This window comes from Antechinus flavipes, chromosome 1, assembly GCF_016432865.1.
Source record: "Antechinus flavipes isolate AdamAnt ecotype Samford, QLD, Australia chromosome 1, AdamAnt_v2, whole genome shotgun sequence".
Taxonomy (NCBI): Eukaryota; Metazoa; Chordata; class Mammalia; order Dasyuromorphia; family Dasyuridae; genus Antechinus; species Antechinus flavipes.
Genome location: NC_067398.1, coordinates 362,948,516 through 362,971,859, shown reverse-complemented (window position 1 = coordinate 362,971,859; position 23,344 = coordinate 362,948,516). Strand labels below are relative to the sequence as shown.

At 34.7% G+C, this 23,344-nt stretch overlaps 1 protein-coding gene across 2 annotated transcripts in view; it reads left to right on the top strand.

The window, feature by feature from the left end:
* The window catches only part of KATNAL2 (katanin catalytic subunit A1 like 2), a 130,096-nt gene that overhangs the window by 67,126 nt on the left and 39,626 nt on the right, over positions 1 to 23,344 (top strand). For both annotated transcript variants that reach the window (XM_051969659.1, XM_051969660.1), the window contains exons 3-11: positions 306 to 472; positions 2,040 to 2,076; positions 8,775 to 8,892; positions 10,752 to 10,850; positions 11,988 to 12,086; positions 12,273 to 12,350; positions 16,509 to 16,607; positions 17,694 to 17,757; positions 17,963 to 18,081. In XM_051969659.1, coding sequence (XP_051825619.1) covers positions 306 to 472; positions 2,040 to 2,076; positions 8,775 to 8,892; positions 10,752 to 10,850; positions 11,988 to 12,086; positions 12,273 to 12,350; positions 16,509 to 16,607; positions 17,694 to 17,757; positions 17,963 to 18,081 — 880 coding nt within the window. The remainder of the gene's footprint in view (positions 1 to 305; positions 473 to 2,039; positions 2,077 to 8,774; positions 8,893 to 10,751; positions 10,851 to 11,987; positions 12,087 to 12,272; positions 12,351 to 16,508; positions 16,608 to 17,693; positions 17,758 to 17,962; positions 18,082 to 23,344) is intronic.

The following is a 23,344-nucleotide window of genomic DNA, read 5'->3' as shown; positions in this document are numbered from 1 at the left end:
AGTACGTGCCAGGCACACAGTAAACACTATATAAGTGTCAGCTGTATGTGTAGTTACTCAAGATGACTGACTATTCTTAAGGAGACAGCACACATATGAATGAATAAATTGTAACCTTTAAAAGGCAGACTTGGTTTTTTTTTTTTAGTCATCCCCTCTTGACTCCAGGTGTATTCTGGTCTATTTAACATAGATTTGTTCTTTTCTATAGTGCTTCTCTTTAACCCAGTAGTTACTGCTTCTTTTATTATTTTTTCCCTCTGGAATCTTGTTAATGACTGATCTGTTTCTTTTGAAATTGCTAGATATATTGATGCTGCCAACGCATTGGAACAAGAAACCAAACAAGGCTTACGGCGTTTTGAAGTTTGTGACAATGTTGATCTTGAAACTATTTTGATGGAATACGAAAGCTATTATTTTGTGAAATTCCAGAAATTTCCTAAAATTGTCAGAAAGGCAGTTGAAACTGGTATGTGGCAATATGTGTGTGTGTATGTATGTGTGTATGTATATATATGTATGTATGTAATAAGACTTAAATCAATGTTGTATTTGCATCTTACTCCACAATAAAGATGATGCCCCTTATCCGACATGAAGATAATATAGTATTATAAAGATCATATAATGCTCTTCCCCTTGAGTCAAACACTAAATTAAGTGTAATAATCTGGATGTTGTTTCATGCCCCTGCCATGCACTTTACTATTAGACATTTTAGAGCTGAAAGATCAGAATTCCAGTTTGTCATAAGAAGTTCTTGAGATCAAGAGTACTTTTCCTGCATGACCATGTGTGTGGTATGATGAGAGAGCACTGGACTCAAAGCCTATTCATGATGCTTATATTAGAAAGTCACTTCATTTGTCAGTCTCCATTTTTTTTTTTTTTTACTTAAAAAATGGAGGTAACTGCCATGACATTTTTGTAAATGTTAATATTCTCTATAAATATGAGCTATAGTTCTTTCTTTCTATTAAAGATAGAAAGATATGTTTCAGAAAGGACTTATATGACAAGAGATCTTTCCAGCTAGATAGGAAAACCTATTAGCTGCCTTGAGAGTCACAGGGAAATGGACTTTGGTAAAGCTAATAGCTCATGTATAGATAATGAAATGCTCTCAAAAGCTATCAATTCAAATAATAATCAATATAATACATAGGTCCACTATAGGTTAGAAGTAAATAGAGGCTGGTCGAGGGAGTATCTAAAGTCAGGACCCTTGTTTTGTAGCAATAGATTGAATCTTAAAAGCCCATAAGTAGAGGAAGTAATTATAAGTCAAGGAAGATCACTGTCCTCTTTACCAGAGACTTGTTAAGCCACAGACTTGAACATTTAATTCAGGGACTAGGAAACAAGAAGCACTATGAGCTCAGAACAGCTGAGCCCAAGGATCCCAGAATCATAGAATCTTGGAGTTAGAAGGATCCCTACAGTTTATCTAATTCAATTATTCCTACAGTACAAAAATCCAAATGTTGCTTTTCTGTTCAGAAATCAAATTAAAAAAACATGATAAGTCCTAATGACTAGATCATCAGGGGTAATATACAAGATATGGGTTTTTGCACATAAATTTCAGTATAACACTTGGCATTATTGTCCTGTGATTTCTGACATCAGTGTTCTTCCTTCTTTGAGGGTAAAGCTGCCCAACATTATAAATGTCATGAAATATCTGATAAGGTTCATGTCTTGAGTTAATGCCACTCACATTGCAATGAGACGAAATCAAGCAACAACTTCATGAAACAATAGCTCCAGTGTTGGACCCTCATGATCCTAAGGTATCATGTACTTTGTGCCTCTCTCACGAAGGCTACAGGGTTCAGCTTTTCTCATAGCAGGGTTATTTTCACACATCATTGGCCAAGAAGCCCACAAGTCTGGATTTCAGTAGGGTTTATAATCACATACATACAGATTTCTTAAAAGGAGGGACAGACAGATGTCAGAATTACTCTTTCCTTTGTTAGGAATTTGGTCAAACTTTTTTTTTTTTCTTCTTTCAACATTTACTTTTCCTGCAGAAGAAAACAAGATACCCAGAAGTGGAAAGTCCAGAAGGTAAAGTGAATAGAATTAACTATTTCCAAATAACTCATTGCACCTGTCCTGAGGTCATTATGGTTGGAGTAAAACACTCATTCCTATTTATCCAATGAGAGGTGCTTGTGGATTGAGAGTACAGTGACCCATCTCTGAATAGTCATGAACTAAGCAGCTGCACATCGGCAAATGGGCCCGACAGACTGCAGACTCCCCAAACTCAGTCCCATCCCACTATGAGATCAGGAATCAGCTTGACCACAAGGGAATACCCCTGAGGATCCTTGCCCAATAACATCTATTGAACAATGTTAATCCTTGATGCTTTATCTGACTTCTTAGTAGATCAGGATGGAAGCATTTTCTTGAAGCAGTTTATAGCAGTAGTTCTCAAAAAGGGACCAACATTATGAGAACTGTTATGTCACAGCAAGCCATGTTTTCATTATTACTTTGCATAGATTATTACCATGGTGGATCAGTACACATTTCCTGCATTCCTTCTGACTTCTCCCTTTCCTTTCCCTATTTTATGTCCTTAATCTAGACCATCCTATGCCGTAGCAAAATTCCATTCTGGGTTTGTTGCATCTTATATGAGTTCCTCTGTGAGTTCTCTTTTTCTCTTTATTATAATAAATTTTCTTTTTTTTTTTTAAGCAAAGTCTATCCTACTATACCAACTCTACTTTTCCCTCTTTGCCTTACTCCTTCCTCTCATCCCTCTCATTTCAGTTTTCTTCAGTTCTGGGTTTTTCTTTCTGCCTTCTCCTGTGCCAGATTAGAGTTAAAAAAAAAAAAAGATCTGAAGGAGCCAATTTCTTAAAGAGATAATGTGAGTTTTTAGCATCAGGCTTGGATCTTTATAGATCTGAGTATACCGATAGTAATAGCTTCTTTAGTTATGGAAGTCTGAATATTCTATTTGCTGTTAAAAGGTTTAAACTTCATTAGAAGGAAAAGTTTGAATGGCTGCAGAGATCACACCATTTTGTAAACTGTATAGTGTCCTGGTGATGAAAAAATTGTATAGTGTCCTGGTGATTTTGCCATTGAGGTGTTTGGAATAGCTTATTTGGAAAAACAACTTATTAAAAGTTTAAGGGCTAAATATCCTAACTCTGGCTATGTAACCTTCCGACCCCCTCATCTAGTACCACTAAAAGGAGAGTAACTGGAATGTGCTACACCCACCTCACAAGCTTGTTGGGGTAGCTAATAAAAATGATTGGAGAGGAGCATGTGCACGATGGGAAGTGCTATTGAAATGCTTCATGTTAATACGCTGCCTAAGGCTAATGCAGTTTTGCGCCATTCTTTAGGAACAGTTTTATTGTTTTGACAAAAGTGTTATTCTTTTATTTATAGTTTCCATAAAACTAGTCAGACTATAGTAATAAATGGTAACTACTAGTGAGAGGAAACAGCGAGGGGGCATTTTAAAAAGCAGGGCTTTGAAACACATGCGAATTCTGATTATTTACAACCTAAATTCATGCTCAGAACTTCCTCAGCATTTCTTACCCCGGCAAGAAGTTCTGTAATTGAGTGATGAGGGCTTTTAGAGTTCATTGTTTCTTTGTAGTAGCAAAAGCCTGGTGGGTGATTGGACAGCTTGGGAATACTTCTACTTGCATGGATATGTGTGTGTATGTGAATGCAGAGAGATATAGTATAAAGGACAGATATGAGATGTGTATTATGAGATCATATACATATGCATACACATGCATGGATGGATACATATGTATGTGTGTGTGTATGAGATAAAGGTCAAAAACAGAAACTCGGGAGTTTATAGATAGGATTTTATATTTATGAAATACTTTCTACACATGATTTCATTAGATTTTTACACAACTCTTTGAGGTAAATAGTGCATGTACTCCATTTAAATAATCCTATTTAACAGATGAAGAAGTTGGGATTTGGAAAGGGGAAGGGACTTTCATATCTGATTATGGCAGCTGTGACACTTGAACCCAGGTCTTTTGACTGCTATTCAGTGATCTGGATGAACAAGAATTAGAATTGGGAAGAACAAGATAGGAATTTTTAAAAAGCATTTTTATTTAAATTTTGAATTTTGAATCCCAAATTCTTCCTCCTTCCCCCAAGACAGCAGATACTTGTGCAATTATGTAAAATGTTTCCATGTTATTCATTTTGTATGAGAAGATTTGAATAAAAGAAAAAGATAAAAGAAAGAAAATGAAAAATAGCATGCAATCAATCTCAGTTCTTTCTCTGGAGGTGAATAATATGCTTCACCATTAGTCCTTTGGGATTGTCTTGGATCATTGTTTTACTGAGAAATAGGCAAGTTATTCATAGTTCATTGAACTATATTCTCCTGATTATGTTCACTTCACTATGCATCAGTTCACCTAAGTCTTTCCAGATGTTTCCGAAATCATTCTGTTTGTTATTTCTTTTGGCACAATAATATTCCATTATAATCATACCATGGCTTATTTGGCCATTCCTTAATTGATGGGTATACCTTTGATTTCCAGTTCTTAGCCATCACAAAATAGATCCTTTCCCCTTTTTTGGATGTCTTTGGAATATAGACCTAACAGTGGTATTGCTGGATCAAAGGGAATGCACAGTTTGATAGCCCTTTGGGCAAAGTTCCAAATTGCTCTCCAGAATGGTTGGATCAGATAGGAAATTAATGAATTATGTTCTCATTAAACTTCTATTGCTAAAGAGAATTATTTAAGAGTCTGTGCCTTTATTTCTGTCATTAGTAAATTAGTACTCATGCATAATAATGCTTTTTGTATTTCACATCAGGGAAGAGAGCCCAGTTAACATTCATTTGTAGAGGGCTGTCATCAAGGCTGGAAACTTTTGTTAAACAATTAATTGTTTAAGAAATTAATTAATTCTTAAACATCCCTGAATTTATTTATTTTTTCCTTTCTGAGCTAGTCCAAGTTTGAGTGTTAGCTAGAATATACACACACACGTATATGTGTGTGTGTGTGTGTGTGTGTGTGTGTGTGTAATTCTAGAAGAATACATTTGTGTTTATATACACATATATTTACACACACATTGTAGTTAAAGATCGAACTTGAACTACATATATAGATAGTCTAGAATTCTGTACTATATATGTATATGTATTATGGACTATACATTCTAGAATTATATATATAGTATGTATGTATATATGTGTATGTACACACACACACAGACAGAGACAGACCGGAGAGGAGAGGAGAGAAAGAGAGAGATACAGAGAGAAACAGAGACACAGAAAGAAAGATAGAGGCAAAGGGATACAGAGTGAGACAGAGAGATAGAGAAAAAGAGACAGACAGAGAGGAGAGAGAGAGACAGAGACAGAGAGACACAAAGAGAGACGCAGAGAAAGAGAAGGAGAAACAGAGAGAAAGAGGAGAAACAGAAAGTCAAACAGAGACAGAGAGAAAGAGAAGGAGAAACAGAGAGAAAGAGAAGGAGAAACAGAGAAAAAGAAAGAGAGACAGAGAGAGAAACAGAGACAGAGAGAAAGAAGAGAGAGACAGAAACACACACACACACACACACACACACACACAGAAATCAGCCTAGAATTCTAGAAGGTCATGTGTATGTGTGTGTGTGTCTCCTACTATAGATCAAACCTAATCTAGTTCAGAATTCTGGAAGATTATAGGTGTATGTATAGATGTATGTATGTATATGTATTTGTTCTAGCTAGTAGAATCATCTTCCTGAGCTCAAATCTGGCCTCAGACATTTATTAGTGATGCAGTCCTGGGCAGTCACTTAAGCCTGTTTTCCTCATCTGTAAAATGAGCTGTAAAAGGACATGACTAGCCATAAATGGGGTCATGAAGAGTTGGACACAACTGAAAAATGACTGAAGAACATGTTCGGTTCATGCTAAAGACCAAACATGGACTGCTTCAGAAAGGAAGAAAATGAATAAATTCAGGGGATGTTTAAGAATGTGTACATGTGTGGGGCAGCTGGGTGGCTCAGTGGAGAGAGTACCAGTCCCGTAGTCAGGAAGACCTGAGTTCCAATCTGGCCTCAGATACTCAACATGTCCTAGCTGTGTGACCCTGGGCGAGTCACCTCTAACCAATTGCCTCAGCCAAAAGAAAAAAAAAAAGAATATATACATGTGTATGTAACTTTCCTATGCTTAGATAAAATAATACAGAAAATAAATAGAAGCTTAGGTTCCAGTTTTTTCCTTAACTTCTTTGACGCTTTCCAAGCAGCTGCTCCATCTATCTTATGCTTCAGTTTCTTGATTTGTCAGATGAATATAAAATCCCCATCTTCTGTCAATTTCCTAGGGATCAAGACAGTCATGTAAGTGAAGTTTTTTTTTTTTTTTTTTTTTAATGTCAACTATAATGCGTCAACAGGGAGAAAAAACACAAGCCCATTGTGATAGGGTCTCCTTATGAAAAGAGCTATGTATATATGAGATGTATACAGAATAGTGGGAAGGTAATCCCGGAAGAAAGGCAATGGGGGAGAGTGGGGAGAGGACCAGACAGGGCCTCCTGTAAAACGTGAGAATGGAATGGTTTTGGAGGAAATCAGGGAAGAAACCAATAAATGTGGTGTGGAGAAGACAGCATTGCAGGCATTAAGGCTAGCCTGGAGATGGGAGTAAAGTAGGAAGGGCTTACATCCTGTAAAGGTTCTCTACTTCTCATGGAACTTCCATAAATATTTCATATTATCAGTAATATTTATTAAGCACTTGTTAAGCATCATACCAGGTACCAGGTGCAGGGGAATACAAAGATTGTCCTCGAGGAGCTTATATTCATTTGAGAAGACAATATGTAGTGCAAGACTGTGGCAGCCCTTTTTGTAGTGGCAAGGAACTGGAAACTGAGTGGATGCCCATCAATTAGAGAATGGTTGAATAAATTATAGTATTTAAATGTTGTGGAAATATTACTGTTTTGTAGAAGCGATCAGCAGGGTGATTTCAGAAAGGCCTGGAGAGATTTACATTAACTGATGCTGAGTGAAATGTACAGAACCAGGAGATCATTGTACATGGCAACAATGATCAATTCTGATGGACATGGCTCTCTTCAACGAGATGATTCAAACCAGTTCCAATTATTTAGTGATGGAGAGAGCCATCTGCACCCAGAGAGAGAACTGTGGGGACTGAGTGTGGAATGCAATATCATATTTTCACTGTTGTTGTTTGCTTGCATTTTGTTTTCTTTCTGATTTTTCCCTTTTTTGATCTGATTTTTCTTGTGCAGCATGACAAATGTGGAAATATGTATAAAGGAATTGTGCATGTTTAACTTCTATTGGATTGCTGTAATCGAGGGAAGAAGGTGGGGGGAAGGGAGGGAAAAAATTAGGAACACAAGATTTTGCCAGGTGAATGTTGAAAACTATCTTTGCATGTGTTTTGAAATAAGCCATTATTTAATTTTATAAAAAGGAAAGACAACATGTGCATCCTCTCAAAGACAGAGAGAGGTATTTAGAATGCAAATTGTTTAGTCATTTTATATTAGATAAAAGTGAGTCAGAGAAAAGTTGCCACTATTTGTTCAGCACAGATCAGAGCATTCTTGGTGGGGAACCCAGACCTCTGGACTCTTAGCTCATTGCATTTTCTACAAGATGAGAATGACAGTGTTTTATACTCTTTTACTAACATAGACTTTCTCATTGGGGCTATAGTACCAAATACAAATACACAAACATTCCCATGAAAAAAATTAAGTCAAAAATACAATCAAGTGGGACGTTAGTATGAGAGGGAAAAATTCTAGTTAATACTTAAGTTGTGTATTAAAAAATTCTAGTGAACTCTTAAGTTGTGTATTGAATAGCAGATCAGAGAAGACTGAGCAACAGCTTATTACTGCAGGGTTTCTTGATCTTCCCCATTTACTACGTGAACCTAATAAAGTCTTTTGTTTTTTTGTGTGTAATTCTTTATCCATAAAATGTATATTGTAACATATTGAACTTATTTTGACCTTAGAAAGATATTCTGAGGAATAACTATTAGGAATTATTTTTAAAAAAATCTTTCATAAATCCAAATTCTAAGTAATTATAGATCATGTTTTAAGTTATTTTTGTTTAAAAATGTTTTTGAGTGTTTATTATATATGGTGGTAAATATAGTATATGTATTATATACATAGTGGTATTGTATATAATGTGTATATTGGTAGGTTGTTGTCCTTCGTTGTCCTTCATTCTTGAAGAAGAATAAAATAATATGACTATGTTTGGGTCAAAGTGCAACGCATCTAGTCAGACTAATACAAGCTTGGAAAACTCTCCCACAGATCAAGCACAGAATGAATAGGACCTAAAAATAAGTGAATAGCACACAATTGCTGTCTTTGGGAAAGTCTGCTTCATAGATGAAGAGGCAAATTGCTTATCAAACAACAAGGGCTACCTGATTAAACCATATATAAAGGTTAAGGGAAGGTGGAAAACAGGAATATTCAGAGTAGAATGAGGAATGCAGCTTCCTGGAGGAGGTGAGTTTTGAGTCAGATTTGAAGCACATGAATTTGCAGGGAGGAAGGTCAGAGAGCATTGAGCTGGAAGCAGAAGAGTACAAGAAGGATAGTCTTAAAGTATATGACTCTCTTCCCTCAGGTTTGCTGTACTTCCTGATTGCTTGTTTGCTGCAAATTAAGTAGTTAAAATAATTTCCTTCAAGGTTTTTTGTACCATAGGGTGGTGAATGATACTTCTCAGAATCTTCCTAGGATCCCTCAACATCGGCCACAGTCAAAGACGACATCAGGGAAGACATTGGAGCCCAAGTCCCCCAACAAGGATAACTCTAAACAGGTTAAAATGGAACTTCCAAAGCTTGCTTACTATAATTGATTGTGATTGGGATTGATCCTCATCCGTTGTTCACATTAAGATATAGCTACCCAAAAGGGAAATACTAGTTTTTTTTGGGGGGGAGAATTAAATTGATTCTCATATAGTGTATGATGAAAGGGGATCGTCATTTGACTCTAGATTTCACACATGACTTCTTTGGGTTGTTGAAATCACTTATCCTTTATACATGAGTGCTAGATTCAAAACACTTTATGAAGTCTGTGAGTTAGACTTAGTTAGAGGAGAGAGAAATAAGCAAAGTCTCCCAGCTTGCAGTGACCCTATCAATGGTTCCTCTTCTCTTCAAGGTTTTCTCTTGTCATGAACCCAGTTTCAGAAATACAGGCTGAAGAGAGAGTGAGACAGAGACAGACAGACAGACAGAGACAGACAGACAGACAGAGACAGACAGACAGAAAGAAAGAAGTAGATGGCTTTAGAATTCTGAATGCTGGTGTCAAATCCTGCCTCTGAGACACAATGACTGTGTGACTGTGAAGAAGTCCCTCTCAGCAACTCTCTTAATACTGCAAGTTTTCAGATCAAGTGCTAGTTTACATTGATTAAAGGAGTTTTCTAACAAGGACTTCCTTATACCATGAAATTCTAAAAATTGGTCTGTATGTGTGTGTTTTAAAAACAGGTTGGTATAAAATCAGTTCTAATAGAGCAGTAATGAACTGAACCAGCTACACCCAGCAAGAGAACTCTGGGAGATGACTAAGAACCATTACATTGAATTCCCAATCCCTCTATTTTTGCCTGCCTGCATTTTTGATTTCCTTCACAGACTAATTGTACACTATTTCAGAGTACGATTCTTTTAGTACAGCAAAATAATGGTTTGGACATGTATACTTATTTTGTATTTAATTTATACTCTAATATATTTAACATGTATTGGTCAACCTGACATCTAGGGGAGAGGGTGGGGGGAAGGAGGGGAAAAATTGGAACAAAAGGTTTGGCAATTGTCAATGCTGTAAACTTACCCATGCATATAATTTGTAAATAAAAAGCTATTAAAATTAAAAAAAAAAACAGGTTGGTATAAATTGAGGAGTAGAGGACTTGATTGTGATAGAAATGTAACTCATATCTTTATTCCTGCAATTCAAGAGGCAGATAGAACTGGATAAGCGTAAAGAATCCATGTTAGGCATTAAGGAGAAACTGTATAATGGAAAATGAAGATAGAAGGCTGAGAAAAAGGATCAAAAGAAATATTATGAAGGAATACTAAATTAGATCCTGTATTTTTTGGGTAGGTTGGCCTATGAATGGTTACCTCAGGTAATTACAATATGATGCTAAAGGTAAAGATAAGAAGTAATGAGATAGGCTAGTTATTTCTGGTCAACATGTTCTGTTGATAGGGATATGCCTTTTGGATGGCTGAGGAGTAGCATTACTTGGGTATATAAAGGATAGTATTTTACGTTACATAAAGACTGATTTTTCATTCAGTTGGAATTAAGTACTAAATCACAAAAATTCTAAAGAACTTTCGCCTTTCATAAGACCAACATATTATATTTAATTTTTCAAGGTTATTTTCCCCCATAATGTGTTTCTTTAAGAACACTCGATGAATTAGACCAGTGCTACCAACAGAGAAAATGTGACTGCCTACTGTGTGCAGAGCACTATGCCAGGTTCATAGTCTGCCCTCATGAAATTTATAACCTAGTTGCAGGATAAGAGACAAACACAGGTAACCATAATATGTAGCATTACATGATAAGTATAGCATATTCAGCTGGACCAGTAATCAGAGCTGAATTTTTATCCTTGCAACTGTTTTCTTCCTCCTTCAGGAGGCTGACAATACAGCTACCTTAGACACTTCTGACTTTGGTTTAAATATATCAGGAATCAACAAAGGTGTTGGGGGTGACAATGCTCATCCCAGAAGGGTAAGTCAAATGCTGAAATATTCATCATTTAAAATGGGAAAATTTCTTATAAGACTTTGAAATAAATAGGAAATTTTTTTCAATTGTAGTGCTGGTCCATTATAATCAAGACTATAACTTGCAGTACAACCTTCATATATTATATAATGAGTATTTTATTTATTCACTTGTCAATAGTGGCTTGCTAATGTCATCTTTTATCTCTGATGTTGCAATCTAAATTTATACTCTGATTCTCTCTAGAATGATATCAGGATACATGGAGAAAAGTGTGATACTAAATGTCATTCTTAGCCCTCCCTCAGCCCATAGATATTTGAAATTTGGAAACCAATTTTGAATGCCCAAGAAGGAAAGTCTTTCTTTAGTCTATACTATAATATAATAAATAAAGTGTCCAAGGAGAAAAATGAAAATGATATCACATGAAATAGTCCCTGTGATAGAACATGGCTGGTCTGCTTGAAATCCTTGCTGTAGACCATAAATATTTTATTTTATTTTTACATCTACAAGAAAAAACCATGTCACTTCAGTCACCCATTTTATAGTAGGTTTGTTTATTTTCTATATGTTTAGGTTTTTTCTTCCAATAAGCTCATCTCATATTGAGAATGCATATTTCCAAAGCATAAGAATATTTGAAATGTATTGTATTGAATACTTGAATTGTATATATTGTATAATATTATTAGATTTGGCAGATGGCATGAGTCAACAAGGATGTGATCATCCCTCTGAGTCTTTACTTATATCTGGTGAGACAAAATTGCCATATATGATGATTACATGACTTTTTAACCCATAGTTTAGTCTATATGATATAGTGGAATGAGCACTGGGCTGAGAATTAGGAGAATTGGATTCTATTCCTGGGACTCATACTTTAGAAAGTCACCCAATTTTTTGAAACCTCAAGTTTCTTCCTTTCTAAAATGTTGGGATTGGAATATATGCTAAGATTGATTTAAGCTATGATTCTATTAAGTACAGGCCCCCTTTTCTGTATATTTCTTGTTTTAGAAATCTCACCTTATGCACTAAAAAATAATAAAAAATAATTACTGTAGCTTTAATAAAATTGTCTACAATTCAGTGAAATATTTCACACAGTAAATAATCATTGTTAACTTTCAGGGTCAAGTAATTGACTTCCATGGGTTGATCACAGATGCTATCAAAGGAACAACCAATGAAATAACCCTAAACAGTTTTGACTATAATCCAGACCCTTCAGTAAGTGGCAGTTATGCTATATTTGTCTTTCAAAAGATACCACAACCTAAATGAACTTTAGAAAATGAAATTAGAAATAGAGATCAAAGGTCATTATAACACATTATCATGTCTTTGTGTACACTTTTTTTCCCCCTAAATTATGAAACAACATCTTAATGTTAGGCTTTTTGTTTCTATCTTCAGGTACGATTGCTAAAACCTCTTAGTGCATTTATTGGCATGAATAGTGAGATGAGAGAACTCGCGGCTGTTGTAAGCAGGGTAAGATCTGATATTCAATTCACAAATTTACTGAGCCTGATTGTGGCTAGTGGAGCGCGTAGACTGTTTCTTTTATTAATAACAATAAATATGATCATTTATTTATAAAGTGCCCCCAATTGCAAAGATGCTCATATTTAGAGGCACAATAATGCATGATAAATAAATTATAGAATCATAAAATTACAATACAAAAAACCCATCTTGCAATAGAGACCATGATAACCAACTGAAAAAGGACTTATTTATAAGGAAGGCAGAAGTTCAGCTAAGGTAAAATATACTATCTCTTCACCACGCCCATCCCTTGTCTCCTGGCCAAAAAACAAAACAAAAAACCTTCTTTAGATCTTACTTAGTTTCAGAAAAAGGCAAAAAAAGTCAAGATGATTTCATAATTTGAGGATAAACTAGGCCTTGTATCAAAAAGATCACCGATGATGCCAACCAAAAGGACCACTTCTGACTTTTAATATTTATGGAGCACAATATTAGAGTCTGGAGGCAGAGAGCAGGAACTATTCCCTGAACCACCCTTCATAAAGGAGGTGAAGCAAGAGGGTAAATCAACACTGAAAGCAGGAAGGGACCTCAGAGGCCATGCAGCAGAGATCATGCAGCTCAACCTGATGGTGGACAGTTAAATCCACTCTATCTTCTACAAGTGGTACCCAGTCTCTGCTAAGGGCATCCAGTTTTCAGATAAGTACAAGTCATGTCCTATTTTTTTCTTTTATCTCTACATTTTCTGACTGGATATTTCATTAGCTCCTGCAGTTTCAATTATCTCAATGTTAATGATTCCCAGATCTTTGTGTCCATCCCCAGTCTCTCTGTAGAACTCCAGTCCTATACCACTGACTACCTATCAAGTATTTTGAACTGCATGGACCACAGGGATCTCAAACTCATCATGTCCAAAACAGAACTCAATATATTTTTTCCCAAACCTACTCTTCTTTCTAATTTCTCTACTATCTTTCAGAAAGCCCATCATCTTCCTAGTCACCCAAGTTTGCAACATTGGTGGTATCCTCCTTACTCTTTCCTAAAATATCTAATCATGTGCCAAAGCTTGTTTTCCCTTCACTCTTCACACTCACTGTCCCTCCCTCCCTTCCTCTCTCCCTTTCCCTCTCTGTCTCTGTCTCCTTCTTTCTGTCTCTCTGTCTCTTTCTTTCCCCACCCCTCTCTCTGTACACACATACTTTTCTTCCACCTCTGTACTTTTGTACGGTTTGATCCTGTGACTGGAATGCCCTCCCTCTTTATCTGTATCTTTTCTCTCTGCCATCTTATATGACTCAATATAAATCCTACTATGTACAGAAGAGATTAGTCCTCTCCAGATTAGTTCCCTTACCCTCAGAGATTACCATTTGCTCTTTCTGTATTTTATATGTACCTATAACTATATACAACTAGATCCTGATTAGTGCAAATAATGAATCCTCTGAAGAGATCACCCATGGTCAAATTCGAGCTATTTGAAGTCATAATTAATGTAAAATATGCTAATTAGTTCCAGCTCAGTAGAAATATGTGAATTCAAATATTGTGATCCCCATCTCTACTCTGACCTCTCACTCCCATTAAAATTAAACTCCTTGAGGGCAGGATATTTTTTTATTTTATCTTTGCATCTTCAATGCTTAGCACATAGTAAACTTAATGCATAATGCTTATTGATTGAGTGAGTGGTGTTGGTGGCAAATATCTGCTGCTATCTTGGCAGATAATAAAATTGGCAAGACATGGAACCACTTTAGACAACTTAGATTCATGGATTGATGTAAGAAACAAGATAGATCTTGAATTATAGACTTGCTTTCTAATTTTTTGTTAACTAGTTAAATAAACATTTGGTTTTTTATACATACTATATATTATATAATATATATATTATATAAATGAACAAACTTTTCTCAGAGAAAAGTCTAATGTATGTTCCTGTCCCTTCACCCATAGAGAATAGTAAATAGAGCTGAAGGGATCTCAAAGATCATTAGTTGACCTCCTTTATTTTAGGAACCTGAGGAACAAGGTATTTAAGTGACTTGTTCAAACACAGGCAGGATTTGAACTCAAAAATAATGACTCCTGAATCTGAGCTGTTTTCCTTGCATCACATTCCAACTCTTAATTTCTAAAAATCGTTCAGCTTTGTCAGTTATCACAGTGTGCCAGCAGAGGCTGAAAGGTTCCTCAGGCTAAGCTTTTGTCACAGAAGGAAATTTGACCTTAGAATCTGTAGCATTAGAAATACATGACCATATTGTAAACTCATTTATTTAAAAGACCAAGCAAATAAAAATGCTGTCAATTGTAACTTTTAAAAAAGAAATTGTACTTTTAAAAAGATATTGCCTACATTCCCAGTATATTTCCCACTCTGACTCACAAAGTTCTATCCCTTATACTTAAGACTTTTAAAAAGTGAAAAAATAATTCATTAAACCTAACTAGTACATTCAATAAGTATGACATTATATGCAGTGTTCCACATCCATAGTCTCCTACCTCTGCATAGAAATCAGGGAAGAATCTTCTCATCTTTGAATCTAAACTTTGAAAGACATTCACTAGCTGTATGAGCCTGGGCAAGTCACTTAACCTCTGTTTGCCTCATTTTCCTCATCTGTCAAATGGGGATAATATTAACAGCTACCTCTCCAGAGGTGTGAGGTCCAATGAGATAATAATTGTAAAACATTTAGCATAGCACATATACGCTATTATTGTAATTTTATGCTTATTTCACTTTGCATCAATTCATACAAAACATCTTTTTTACAAAAGGGATGATATGAACAAAACAATAAGTGAGTGTAAGCTGGAAGCATCTTTAGAGGTCAGCACAGTCCCTAAAACAGAATCCCCTCTATAGCCTTCCTAGAAAGTGGTTATATGTCCAATCTCTACTTGAGAACTTACAATGCTATAGATTTCACCACCTCCAGAGGCAATCCACTCTATTGTTGGATAGTTGTGATCATGAGAAATGTCCTTCCCTATACTGATCCCACACTAAGGATATAGTTCATAATAATACTGGCCTTGATCTCAATTCTGGAAAAGTCTTCATTTGGAACATAGCTGGCCATACCCAGAGGCATCAAGTAAATACGCCATTCCATGGGTCTTTGTTGCTTTTTTCCCAAAGTAGGTGATAAGTTGGTGATTGGCAATTAAGAGAAATTGTAAAAAATTTGAAAAAAGTTGGTCACCACACATGAAATTTAATCTTATTAAATATAGTTTTTAACTCTAATCTGTGGGGGAATTTGTTTCTTATAATGTTTGTCTTGCATGTTTTTGCTAACATCACCCACATGGGTGGGTCTCATGATCTTTATGGAACATTTTACTGCAAGGATAGTTCCATGGTTGGATTTTCTTAATGGCAACGCTTCTGATACAAAATACTTACAAATTCAGGTAGCCTGATGCAGCAAAAGAACCTCAGAGAATTTTTTTTTATGCTTCTTGTGAAACTGAAGTTTAGAAACTCTAAATTACTTATCAGTAAAAGCCATCTTAATTGTTTGCCCCAAATAGTTGCTAATGCCTCTAAAAACCCAATAAAATTAAAGTCCTAGTAAGAGAAAAACCTGCACTTTTGTTTTGTAGTTGCCTTTTTTGAATTTGGTAGAAGCAATTGCTACTTGATAGAAACAGGGAGCCATCACTGGGAATAAAAAGAAATTGCTTTCTAAATAGCATTACCTCTTTTTGTGTAATGAATTAGGAACGTATTAGCAAGACCAAGGGGAAAAAAAGAGCCCAGTACTCCTTCAGTAACTCTGTTTCACAGTAAAAACTCATGTAATTTGAAGGCATATTCTGGAGCCTTTTTAATTATTGCCATAAATCATCTTTATTTGTTATTGACTGAAGGCAGGTGAAGTCCATAGTTACAAGAATTTTTCTAGAAGTATCTGTCATCAATGACTTCTCCAGGGAAAAGAACTGAATGTTTTCATTGCCTCCCTTTGGTGAACTAACCAAAAATTTCAGTATGTCCATGTATAATGTGAAAAGTTTTTATTACCAGTACTTTATAGCCTATTATAAGTCAACTGTTTTTCTGTCTTTGTGTTTATTATTGCTATAGAGAAAAACATTAATTTTAACAAAATGATCAAATGTGCATTGCAGGACATTTATCTCCAGAATCCCAACATAAAGTGGAATGACATTATTGGACTTGATGCAGCCAAGCAGTTAGTCAAAGAGGCTGTTGTGTATCCTATAAGGGTAAGGACGAAAAAGCTCTAAAATCATCTCTTGGGAGTTATTCCTGCCTATTATCAATTGGACAGATATATGTTAAGAGTCGCATGCAATAGGAAATGAAGTACAGGGTGTTTTCTCATCAGTGAATTAGCTAGTTAGCTGTATCAGGCTGCTTTGCCCAGATTAGAGTAATCTAAAGCCAAATTCATAATGTTAATGTCCATTTGGAAATCTTATTATATTGATGATTTAGTTTAAGATAATTGGCTAGGTGAAAAAATTCCTTAAGCTCATAGGACGTAGGACCACAGATATAGAGCTCAGGAAATAATTGGATATATGCAGTGTTTTTTGAATAGGATGTCATTGTCTCTTCAACTTCACACCAGCCTCCTAAAAATATACTTTTTATAGTGAAAATGCCTTTCTTTAAAAGGGTATTCCTTTAAAAGGACAAAGTTCATCCACATGCTTTTATCTTGTATTACCGTCATTGAACCCTATGTGAAGAAGATGACTATTATTATCTCATTTTACTGGTGAATAAATTGAGAATCAGAAAGTGGAGATTCTTTGTTTTATTTTCTACTGAATTTATTACTAAATGTTATTCTTGAATGAAACATGCTACTTCAACATGGTAGAGATGCATAACTGCTTAATATTATGTATTCCTTAGTTCTGGTCATTCTTTTTATTTTTAAGCAGAAAGATCCTGGCAAACTTTGTACAGTCTCTATAAATTTCTCGAGACTAAAACTCAGGATAAAATATAAATATTCAGGGTAAATACAAATATGATAAATTATAATATATATAACATAATAAAAATTTGGAGTAAGTATAAAATTTAGGATAAAATAATAAGAAATATTATGAAATGTGCTATCAAACATAGTGTCTACATGCACTTTTATTAAGAATAAATTTTTTAAAAATTCAAAGTCAGAAAATCAAGTTGGTCATTACACATGAAATTTAGTCCTATTAAATACACATTATAACAAATCTGGATTTTATGTTTTTCACTTTTATTTTTGTTAGTTTTCCCCATACACATGGGTACAAAACATGTAATTTGTCCCTGAATTTCTCTTGTTTCCATAGTATCCACAGCTATTTACAGGGATTCTTTCCCCATGGAAAGGACTATTACTTTATGGCCCTCCAGGTAAATACACATTTTTATGTCTTCTACTTTTGTTTTTGTGTTAGCTGAGTTATCCTTTTGTTGAATGGGAGGAGTTCATTTTGAAAGTGTTGTAGTCCACTTCTAACTCATTGGGAAAGTTGCTATTGTACGTCTCAGCCCAGCTGAGCTCACCTTGAGACTGGCTTCTACAACTGAATGTTCAATCTCATTCTTGCATCTCTAGGTACTGGAAAGACTTTGCTGGCTAAAGCTGTGGCTACTGAATGCAAAACAACCTTCTTTAATATTTCTGCATCTACCATTGTTAGCAAGTGGAGAGGTGATTCAGAGAAACTCGTCCGGGTAGGAACCCCTGATCTCATTGCCTTTAAATTCTTGTAGGGTAAAAGGAAGTGAGGAGGTGAATTCCCCTGGTTTCAAAGATGATGCTTATGAAAAATTTCACTGTGGGCTTTTATTTCCCAAAAACACACAAAAAAGAATGGCCATTTTTTACTTGGCCTTTGCTCACACATCCTATGATAGCATCATTGAAAAAAAGACAGTTGTCCCTTCTGACTTCTAATACCTTGGGGGAATTAGATTTTTGAAACAGAAGAAAACATTTATATGGCACCTACTATGTGTCATATTATCTCATTTGATCCTCACAACAACCATTTTGCAGTTAAGGAAACTAAGACAGAAATTAAGAGATTTGCCCAAGATTCCACACCTACTAAGTGTCTCAGGAGGAATTTAAAATCATGTCTTCTGGACTCCAATCTTAGAGCTCTGTGTAACTATGGTGACACTTAGGTGCCTATCAGCAACAAAATTGCTCAAAATTGCTATCAGCAATTTATTTTATAAATATATTTATTTTATTTCTTATTGCTATCATATGTTAATCATTATATTTTATATTTATAATAATTTATCATTTTAATTCATAATTTATATAAATTTGTATTTATATGGATAATATTATATTATGTATAACATATATCCATACAAATAGAACTTTATATACATATATAATTTACAGACATATTTATGTATTATCTACATATATTATTTATAATATATTTTATATACTTATATAATTTTATTTAATTTAAACATATTTTCTACTTATTCCTATTTTTATAATTTTTATTTTGTTTGTATTGTCATTGACAGAAAAAATAGAAACAAAATAAGAATTAAAGCAATTTAGATCTTTTTCTGTCTTAGTTATTGTTAATCCCATACATTCCAAGCAGCAGCTTTTCCCCTTCTTTCATTCTCTATGATATAGCTTTTTTTTTTATTATAGCTTTTTTATTTACAAGTTATATGCATGGGTAATTTTACAGCACTGACAATTGCCAAACTTTTTGTTCCAATTTTTTCTCTCCTTCCCTTCTTCCTCTCCCCCTGATGGCAGGTTGACCAATACATGTTAAATATGTTAAAGTATAAAACAAATACAATATAAGCATACATGTCCTAACAGTTATTTTGCTGTACAAAAAGAGTTTGAAATAGTGTGCTATTAGCCTGTGAAGGAAATCAAAAATGCAGGCGGACAAAAATAGAGGGATTGGGAATTCTATGTAATAGTTCATAGACATCTCCCAGAGTTCTTTCACTGGCTGTAGCTGGTTCAGTTCATTACTGCTCTATTGGAAATGATTTGGTTCACATAATATAGCTTTAAAAAAACAACAAACAAACCCAAAAAACAAAACTAACATCTTTTTAGTTATTTATTTCCTACTTGATATTTAAGGACCTCCACCATCTGGCTCAAAGTCCTGTTCCAGATGTGTTTCACCTTTTTTGTCTCTCATGTACTTTTATATTCCACCCAACCTAGACTATTAGCTAGTCTCCAAACTCAACATCCCATCTATGTTATATAGTCTCATCTTTTGCCTCTTAGAATCCTCCTCTTCCATTAAGGCTCAGCGATGCCATTTCTTCCATGAAGCATTTTAGATCTCTCCACCTCCTCAAAGTACACATCATAGCTAGAATAAAGACTCTTTGATGACCTAATCTGGTTTATATTTGATTCTGTATCACTAGCACCTAACAGGTAGTAGATGCTTAATATTTATTTGTGGAATTATTATTGTTGGTCCTCAGTTTGCTCACTTGTCCAATGGTGATAATAATATCTGTTTTGCCTGATTCTTGAGAATTTAGAGAATATTTTATGTATAGTTTTTTTACATAGTACATATGGTTTGCCTAATTCATGAAATAATATATTTGAAATCTCTAAAGATATTAGGAGGGTCCTAAAGTTTTGTCCTCCCTTTTTTCTTTTTATATATTACTGCCTCAACACTTTAATTCCCCCCAACTTTAAATCTCATGTGTATACAAATGACTCAACAAATTTTTGATTTCCCTCTTATGCATGATATCCAAATATTCCAACTGTTTCCCCAATCTTCAATCACAATATCTCCCCAAAATATCTTGTTTTTTTTAAAATTTTTTTTAAATTTTATTTTATTTAATAATAACTTTGTATTGACAGAATCCATGCCAGGATAATTTTTATACAACATTATCCCTTGCAATCACTTATGTTTCGTTTTTTCCCCTCCCTCCCTCCACCCCCCCCCCCAAGATGGCAAGCAGTCCTATATATGTTAAATATGTAGCAGTATATCCTAGATACAATACATATTTGCAGAACCGAACAATTCTCCCTCTGCACAGGGAGAATTGGATTCAGAAGGTAAAAATAACTCGGGAAGAAAATCAAAAATGCAAATAGTTCATATTCATTTCCCAGTATTCCTGCTTTGGGTGTAGCTGTTTCTGTCCATCATTTATCCATTGAAACTCAGTTAAGTCTCTTTGTCATAGAAATCCACTTCCATCAGAATACATCCTCATACAATATCGTTGTTGAAGTGTATAATGATCTCCTGGTTCTGCTCATCTCACTTAGCATCAGTCCATGTAGGTCTCTCCAAGCCTCTCTGTATTCATCCTGTTGGTCATTCCTTACAGAGCAATAATATTCCATAACATTCATATACTACAATTTACCCAGCCATTCTCCAATTGATGGGCATCCATTCATTTTCCAGTTTCTAGCCACTACAAACAGGGCTGCTACAAACATTTTGGCACATACAGGTCCCTTTCCCTTTTTTAGTATCTCTTTGGGGTATAAGCCCAGAAGTAACACTGCTGGATCAAAGGGTATGCACAGTTTGATAACTTTTTGGGCATAATTCCAGATCGCTCTCCAGGATGGCTGGATTCGTTCACAACTCCACCAACAATGCATCAGTGTCCCCGTTTTCCCGCATCCCCTCCAACATTCATCATTATTTTTTTTTTCCTGTCATTTTAGCCAATCTGACAGGTGTGTAATGATATCTCAGAGTTGTCTTAATTTGCATTTCTCTGATCAATAATTATTTGGAATACTCTTTCATGTGAGTGGTAATAGTTTCAATTTCTTCATCTGAAAATTGTCTGTTCATATCCTTTGACCATTTATCAATTGGAGAATGGCTTGATTTCTTATAAATTTGAGTCAGTTCTCTATATATTTTGGAAATGAGGCCTTTATCAGAACCTTTAATTGTAAAGATGTTTTCCCAGTTTGTTGCTTCCCTACTAATCTTGTTTGCATTCGTTCTGTTTGTACAAAGGCTTTTTAATTTGATATAATCAAAATTTTCTATTTTGTGATCGATAATGGTCTCTAGTTCATCTCCCAAAATACCTTGTTAATTTTTTCCCTAATCCCTGGTCTCCTCTCCAACTTGTAGGTTAATTTTTCTTTATTCTAAACTTAGCAAATATAAAAGAAAATAAGTAGTTTCATATACTTAATAAAACAGAAGAAGAATGTTTGTATGTGCAACTGTGGATTTCTTTATACATAGTTTGCTCTTCTTTTAAAACTTATGGGTGATGCATCCATTTGAACCAACAATACTAGGTCTGTATCTCAAAGAGATTTTTTTTTAAAGGGGAGGGATGGGAAGGGAAAGACCTATTTATATAAAAAATTTTTTATAACAGCTCTTTTTGTGATGACAAAGAATTGGGAATTGAAGGAATGCCAATCAATTGGGGAATGGCTGAAAAAGTTGTGATATATGATCGTAATGGAATATTGCTATGCTATAAGAAATGATGAGTAAGACCTTGAAAGACTTATATGAAATGGTGCAAAATGAAACAAGCAAAACCAGGAGAATATTGTACAGAGTAATAGCAATACTGTATGATGAATTGTGAATGACTTAGCCATTCTCAGCAGTCTTAAGATAATACCAAAAAACTCATGATAAAAAGAACTGATGGAGTCTGAATGCAGATTGAAGCATACTTTTTTTCACTTTCTGCATTTTTTTCATGATTTTTTTTCCTTGGGTCTGTATCTTCTTTCACAGTACAACTAATTTGGTGATATGTTTTCCATGATTGAACATGTATAACTTATATCAAATTGCTTACTGTCTTAGAGGGTGAGAGAGCAAGGGAGGGTGAGAGAGCAAGGGAGGGTGAGAGAAAATTTGTTATCGAAATAAAAAAAAATGAATGCTGTTAATTATTTTTACATGTAATTGAGGAAAAATAAAATATTAAAAATATAATCAATTCAACATTCAACTTTCAAAGTTATCTTACTTATCTCTGATTCTTTTTGGCCTTCCTATTTTTCCCTTTGGGGAAAGATTGACTATTTGAAGGGGGATGATAATTGAGGAGCAGTATACTGGACAGGATCAAAGAGGACAGGACAAAAGACACTTGTAGAAGATGTGACCTTCATTAAGAGAAGGGCTACTTCATTATCAGAGACTGAAAGAAAGATAGAAAGAATATGGAATAATATCAAGAAGTTTTAAAATGAGGGCAAGGGGAAAGGAGAAGTTCATGAGAAATGGCCTTAATTTTCTCTGTGAAATAAGAAGGGATGTCCTCAATGTAGTAGATGGAAAGAGGGAGAAGGGAAGGTAAGAGAGATTTGAAGAGAAAAAATATGGTTTGGAATAGCTTCTGTGTAGAGTAGGCTGTGATTTTTAAAAACTAGTTTGGCATAGGAAGAAGCATAGGGAGAGACAATGATGAGAGGTAGGTAGAAAAATATAATTTTTTTATTATGGAAATAGTATCCTTAAAAGTAATGGTGAGATCCAAAGTATAACCTCCCATTGAGCATGGTAGAGGTAGAATGGGGGAATAGGCAATGGGATTTATACTGTTGCATTCAGTAGAATGTGTAATGAGTAAGCATTAAGAAAATAATTAGCTTATGTTTCAAAGTGCTTTAAGTTTATAAAATGCTTTCACAAACATCTCATTTGATCAAATATTCCTGTGGTCAAAGAAAAATTACATCTTGTTTTTTAATGGCTAGATAGGTGTTCCATGGGCCTATCATTTGGCTTTTTTTCAATGGATTGTGACTTATATGGAACCTTTCATTAAATCACTTTTAGCTTACTAAGTGACTTTAAATTTGTGATCTGTGTGTTCTCATCAATAAATACTAAAAAGATGTAGTAAAACCTTAAATAACCAAGATCCAGTTAACCAGAATTTTCACTTAGTCTAATTTAAGAAAAGAAATTGTTCTACTTTTTATAAATCCAAT